This window comes from Triticum aestivum, chromosome 4A (assembly GCF_018294505.1).
Source record: "Triticum aestivum cultivar Chinese Spring chromosome 4A, IWGSC CS RefSeq v2.1, whole genome shotgun sequence".
NCBI classification, from domain to species: Eukaryota; Viridiplantae; Streptophyta; class Magnoliopsida; order Poales; family Poaceae; genus Triticum; species Triticum aestivum.
The window spans coordinates 620,131,139-620,138,275 of NC_057803.1; the positions used below are offsets into that span (position 1 = coordinate 620,131,139).

The 7,137-nt window shown below is 43.7% G+C and overlaps 1 protein-coding gene across 1 annotated transcript; it reads left to right on the forward strand.

The window, feature by feature from the left end:
- Positions 1-734: 734 nt before the first annotated feature.
- LOC123084092 (uncharacterized) lies at positions 735-5,410 on the forward strand. Its single transcript, XM_044505874.1, has 9 exons — positions 735-756; positions 828-884; positions 985-1,127; positions 1,426-1,521; positions 2,356-2,505; positions 3,336-3,437; positions 4,456-4,626; positions 4,717-4,796; positions 5,362-5,410. Exons 1-9 carry the CDS (start codon positions 735-737, stop codon positions 5,408-5,410), a joined length of 870 nt encoding a protein of 289 aa, XP_044361809.1.
- The last annotated feature ends 1,727 nt before the right edge of the window (positions 5,411-7,137 follow it).

Here is a 7,137-nt window from a genome sequence, read left to right on the forward strand (position 1 = left end):
CATGAAGAAATCGGTTCTTCACATCAAGCTGGTTAACTGCCAGCCATGCAAGGCGCTGAGGGTGAGCATCGCGCAAATTATACTCCCTCGGTTCGAAAAAACTTGTCTCTTTGTGCTACATACATTCATTTGAGGAATAAGCTTTTTCGGACAAAGGGAGTAGTAGGCATGATAATTGGCGAAAAAGTCTCCCTGTAGTCCGACACCAGGGTGTTGCCGAAAGTGTCGACACCACCTAGCCCACTTTATACAATGCTCAAGAGAGACAAGAGAAATCAACCGAGACGGCAACCGTAGAGAGAGGGCCTTCAAAGAGTTTCGCAATGAGAAGGTTGAGAATAATGTGTCAGCTGCCATGTCATCCGGTATTTTGCTGAATATGTATTTTGTTAAGTACTTTTTTCATCCGAAAATACTTGTCAGAGAAATAGATGTATCTAGACGTATTTTAGTGTAGATGCGTCCATTTTTATTTATTTTCTGACAAGTATTTTTTAGGACGAAGAGAGTAGTATTTTAAAAAAATTTAGTCGTGTTTGGCTTTGGCTCAACTTTTAGCCGAAAGGGCGCACGCAACTTACCATTTATTTCCCTCACCCCTTCGATCGGCACGCCACCTGACCGGCGACCTTCCCCATTTCCCACTTGCGTCGAAAACCGCTGCGCTCCCGTTCTCGCTGCCTCTCTCACTCACTCCTCCGCTTCAAAACCCTACCAACCTCCACACACCAGCCATGGCGCCGCCCCTCATCTCCGGTAAGCGCCCCCGAGGCCCTAGCCCTCGGCACCTCAGACCCCTAACCCCGACGCCTCTCCTCCCTCTGCAGACCCGCAGCGGCGGCTCTTCCATGCGGCGGTCAACGGCGATCTCCGCCTCTTCAAGAGTACGCACGCTTGGATGCGCATGCCCTTCTCCGTAGTTTTCTGCTTGGTTGCGCATTTTTTGTGTTCGAGTCTGATTTTGGCGAAAATATATCCCCTCAGGCATCGCGAGGGAGCTGGACGGTGGGAAGGGCCGCGTCAAGGAAGCGGTGGAGGCCGTCAGGGACCGCCGCCGCGGGGCGCTGCACGTCGCCGCCCGCCACGGGATGATGCCGGTGGTCGTGTACCTAGTCGAGGAGCTTCACGTGAGGGTCAATGACGCAGACGACGAAGGTGATCTGTTTTGTGTAAAATAAACCCAGGCCCCTTTTATGTTTGAGATCCCCCGGAACGATGTCTGTAGAAACTGAGCTTGGTGGTTCACCAGCAGCACAATCGTTAGGATGAAACAGACTGCCTGGACGCTTTATTTTGGTTGCATAAATCACAGTGCCAGTTTGTTCTCTTTATTTTGCGGGAAATGACAAAAACCCATTTACCCACTTGCAATCCTAATTAATCCTAAGTTCAAACACCTGCAACTGCTAATTTGGTATCAAATAGAGGAGCCCTGGCTGCTGGCTCTGTCTGGCCGCGGCGCTTGCAGCATGGACATCCAGCGAGGATCCAAATGTGGATTCTTATGCAAATCTTTCGGATGTATAGTAGGAGATAGATAGATTCATGTTCCATTGCAGAAATGAATAATCGTAGGACGGATTTTTCTTTATTTGGACAGAACATATGATTCCTTAAACCTCTTATATATTCTGGTAATTTCAATAGGTTTTTTTTTCTTTTTTTTTCTAAAAGGGGATCTCCCCGGCCTTTGCATCAGAACGATGCATACGGCCATCTTATTAACCAAATAACAAAAAGTGTCAACAAGGTTCCACAGTATCCAGCCAGAAGGTAATTTCAATAGGTGTTACACCTCTTGATTGCGCACTTCATTGTCGGAATGTGGATACTGTGAGGTATCTCCTTGATCATGGTGCTGATCCAGAAAAGCGTGGTAAATATGGAACCACCGCTCTCCATCTGGCAGCTGGAGCAGGTCCACCCCTTCTCCGCCCCCGTTGCAATATGTGTCATTTTCTATTTGTTCACCGTCGCAACTTTTGTAAGAATTATTTGTCATTCTGTTTTGGTAGGAAGCGGTTATGAAGCTTACTATACTACTATCTTTATTCTTCTTTATTTAGTGCAGTGAAATGTGAGCTTGCCCTATTTCGTCACTGTATATAGGCATTCGAGGTGTCAATGTTTCAGACAAAAAGTTCTTTGAAATGTTCAATTTTCTTTAGATGTTTTGTGTGATTGACTGCTTGTGGCAGAAAATATTAAGGGGTGGTTCTCATCTATTTCAACTATGATGTATAACGACTAGATTTATTGAGGCATAATTTTGTAGTGGTCATACTATACATGTTTGCACTTCTATTAGTTTCTGTTTCCCTCAAATAAAATGTGTCTTCGGTTTATTATTTACAGGGAGGTAAACTGCCAATAGAGATTGCTGCACATCACAATAGACGGAAAGATGTTGAGATCCTTTTTCCAGTAACATCTCGTATTCCATATGTGCGTGATTGGAGTGTTGATGGGATACTTGCTTATGCCAAATCATTGCCAAAGGTCGAGGTATGAATTCGAGGATCTTTGGCATATCAAAGATTATCATCATGTCTTGATAGTTTAGTAGAGTATTCTTTTTTGTTCTTTAGAATCTTCAATGCATCCGCTAACTTGAAGCAAGTATATGAAAGCTAAAACACATGTTTGTTACAAACCCAATTGGATGACTGGGATATCACAAATTTCAAAATAGTGTTAGGCATAGCGCCGAGTCAGTTGGCCTTTGCCTAGCAGCCTAGTCGTTTGACTATCGGTTTTATTTGGGGGTATTATATGTACATGTTGACTAATTTAGGGCACGTAAATGAATAACTATAAGCAACTGCCCATTGCAATATGTCCCATTTGCCTGTCAGTGCAATATGCCATTGCGGGCGTGTTTGGTTGTCGCGCGTCCCCTAGCGCCTAAGCATGCTTAAGCACTGCCATTATAACAGATCCATAAGATTGAGTGGATGAAGTCAATTACCATAAGTTTTCTCTTTTAAAAAGTTGCACTTATTTCATTTAATCTTCAAGTTTACTCCTTACCTGTTTGAAAGGGTTTCATCCCATTTACACTTCCAAGTCATTTATTTATTTCTCTCTCTGGAACCAAATCTATCATTGGTGTTGATCACATTATGGGATGTGAAGTTGAATGTTTTTCTTGCTATAAATTGAAGGATTCTTCTGTTTTCCTTTCCCACGTACTTTTATGTATAATGACTAATCTGGAAATATTGAATTGACATATGCACCAAGCAGCATTGCTGATAATTTTCTTGTGGGCGGTCTTAGTTCAAATGGGTGATCTCAGTTTGCTTATTACTCTCTTCTGAGTGTGAATGTTTCAGGATGACCCATTATACAAAATAGGGCCAGCTTATCTGAAGTCTGAAGGAAGCAAGGCGTACAAGAGAAAAGATTACGTTTGTGCAATAAATTTGTACACCATGGTATGGGTTGTATTATCCTCTTTTACCCAACTAAAAATTAAGCAGTGACAGCAAATTAAATTCTACTAATCTATCTTGTGGTTTATTAACTAGTTCAGTGTTTTACAGAATTTTGAATCTCTTGTATGAATCTAAATAATAGTATTTGTAAAAATTTCATTTCTGTGGTACATACACATTTTTTTATTCAATAATTTGAATCTGTGCATAGGCTGTAAAGGGAAGTGTTACACTCTTGGTATTGATGCAAAGGTATTAGCCGTGAGTGGTCGGGCATGGTCCAGGACCTTGGCAACTGTTATTGCTTAATACCAGATTAGATTTAATCCCTTAATATATATGATGGCCAAACCCAGCAACAGAATTTAATCCAACCCAGAGTCACCCAGTTCCTGGGCTGATGGGGTCGACGAACGGGATCAAGGAGCCGGGTGCACTACTTGCAAAAGGTTTTGACAGGGCCGGGATGAGATTCTTCACACACTCTTGGGACGAAAAACATGGCAGAGTTCCACATTCTCTGCGACTAATCCAACCTAATAAATATGAATGAAAGTGAGATATTATCGTATCTGGTTTCTTCTCTAGCCATATCTTCTTGCTCCCTGCACCGTGTTAGCTTGGTGCCTTGGCCTGCCTCTTTTGATAATAGAGCCAGAGCCCCACCAAACATGTCTTCATATTGTGTAACAAGCCTACATCGAGCATTATCACTACCCAGATGAGGACATCTATTCTGTTATAAATCGTCAGCAAAGTATTATCTATCACTTATATTTCTATTGGACCGGATTAGAAAAGAGATCAGAACTTCATATACAGGGGAAAAAGCAATAACATGAATGGAATTTGCAGTCTCTGATAGCCCACTTCCAATTTAATTACTACTGAATTCTAGTGATAAAACTTCCCAACAACTTCTTGTGTACACTGTACAGACGTCAGTAAAAAGTTCAATCCTGTATGTGAGTGGCAGCTTTAGCAATGTGACAGTTGCTAGTGTGGTTTGTTATTGTAGGCAACCAAGCATGATCCTAGAGATGCAACCTTGCATTCAAATACCAGCCTTTGCTGGATTAAGATGGGTGAAGGAGACATGGCCTTAGAGTCAGCCGAATTTTGCAGGGCGATGCGGCCTGATTGGCCAAAGGCCTGTTACAGGCAAGGGGCTGCCCAAATGTTATTGAAGGTGAGATAAAACTTCACAATTTATAGCTACTCTTTTTGCTGTGGCGAATCCTTTTTTCCCCCGATGACATTGCAATCCATCTGTCTTCAGAATTATGAAAAGGCATGTGATGCATTTTCTGATGGTCTAAAGTTGGACCCAATGAATGTTGAGATTGAGAACGCATTACGGTACCATACTTATCCCTATCTCTTTCTTTGTATGTGTTGGAAGTATTGGTGTGGTTTCAAACCTCACTCTGGATTCCATTACTCCATTCCATGATAGATCACATAGTGTCATTCTGAAGCATGCATACAGTTAGTATATTGTGCATAAAATTCGGGTCAGCGCACGAACTTGTTTCATACTCCATCCGATCACAAATATAGTCGTATTAGGCCTGTCCAAAGTTAAGTATTTTTAACTTTGACCATGAATAGTTAAAAATGCAGATGGATTTACAACATAAGATTGATACTACTATATTTTATCATGAAAGGTAAGTACGATGTACCATAAAAAATCTCTTTCATAATATGCAACTCTATCTAAAACAATATATTTTTGGATAAATTGCTGGTCCAAATTTCACCTTGCAGACTGTCAATGTTCTTGGCGACTCATATTTGTGTTCAGATGGAGTATAACTGTTTTTATCTCACGATTGAATCCCAAAGAGCATATTCATCAATTGCTACCTCAAGTCTTCAACACACTTACATAACGTACTAATGTCATAATTTGATCATGCAGGGAGGCGTTGAACTCCTTGAAGATATCTCGTGCTAAAACGTTTTCGTGAACTGCCGCTTGATCAGAAGAGACCTGTACAAGACCAGTTGTTTCTATGCTATCTTCCCCTAAAACGTTTAAAGATGTTGAGTTGAGAAGTTCAGCATAGCTTAGCAGCTACAAGCTTATCTGGCCACACCATCTGTTGAGGAATTTGCCAAGCTTTATAGTCCTGGATGTGCGGGGCAGCCTATCAATTTGTTTGCGCATTTTCTTGCCAAAAACGTGGGATTCAGTATCAACTAATGTGCGCTACCATGAAGTTGGACGGTTTCATGTCAGTTGTCTGGTATTTACAGCCACTAACTGAAAGTTCGTTGAATTTCTGCTCTATGTTTCTGTTTTTTTAGCTCGACTTTCTTGGTTTTAGAAGTTTGGGATTTCCTAACCTGTTTGCCATCTGCACGGCCCGATGGTGTTGGTCTCGGCGGCTGCCCAGAATGGCCACTGGAACAACTTGTTCCGACGGTCATTTGGGAAGATGGAGACAGTAGAGTGGGCTAGATTGAGGGCTGCCCTCCTACTAGTGCTTGCGGATTATCCAGACACCATTTTTTTGGAGTCTCTCACCCGCGGGTGAGTTCTTTGTTGGCTTGGCATACCGTTGCCATGTGCCATAAGCTGACTATTCCTTGGACGGCCCCACAATGGAAAGGGCTCCTGCCCCTAAACATCAAGATTTTGTGTGGCAATTGTTGCGGGACCGGCTCCTATCTACGACGGAGGTGTTTAAGCGACACAACCTTGGCCCCCTCTGTGATGTCCCTGAGATGGGGTCGCACACCCTCTTCTCCTGCACGGCGGCCCGGGCGCTATGGAGGTTCGTGCGTGAGGCTCTAGGGCCTGACTAGGAAGCCTTTGACCTAGCCGGGTTCCTAGCGATCCGAGCCAACCAGATCGGGTGGCGGTGACGCCTATCCTGGCTTTAATTTCGGCACTGACTTAGACGCTTTGGACTATGTGTAATAAAATGGTTATTGAGAAGGTCTTCCTCAGGCGGGCCTCTAACTCATTCTTCAAACTTCTTGCTTTCTTGCAGCAATGGAACCCGTTGTCTAGGCAGCGTGACCACGAGCAGCTAGGACTTATGATGGAAGTGGGCTTTTTTCCTTATTTCTTTATGCTTTATTTGGCCGTGTTTGTGTGGTTGCCTCATCCATCTATGTTGCTTCCGTGCACTTGGTTTTGTAGAGATATTTGCTCGTAGCTTTTTTATGACAGCTTTCATTTTCTTGTAGAGATTTTTTCTCATGGCTAATATGTTTGGTTGCCTTTTTTTTCTTTGGCAACTTATAAAGCCATCACAAAGGAGGGCTTGCTGAATTACAAGTTTACAACAGACTTCTATAGTTCTATAGGCGCCGCAAACAGGGCACTGGAGGCTGTACGTGCCATATGGGATAATTGTGGAATCCGATAGCTTGGAAGTGGTGTCCCTCATTCAAAGAGCAGATGATGGATCTAGATATGCCTTTCTTCTGAGAGAGATATTCACGCCCTTAGAGCATCTCCAGCCGCGCCCCCAACAGACCCTCCCAGGCCACTTTTTCGGCGCCGGCGCCAAAAAAACGCCCCAGTCGCGCCCCCAGGACGCTGAAAATTGCCGGTTCGGCCCATTTTTGGCCCCAGCGGTCACAGGCCGAACCTGGCGCACTGGGGGGGGGGGGGGGCGATCGGGGGCTCCGGCACAAGGGAGTAGCGCGGCTGGCCCACACCGTCAGGTGAAAAGTCAACCTT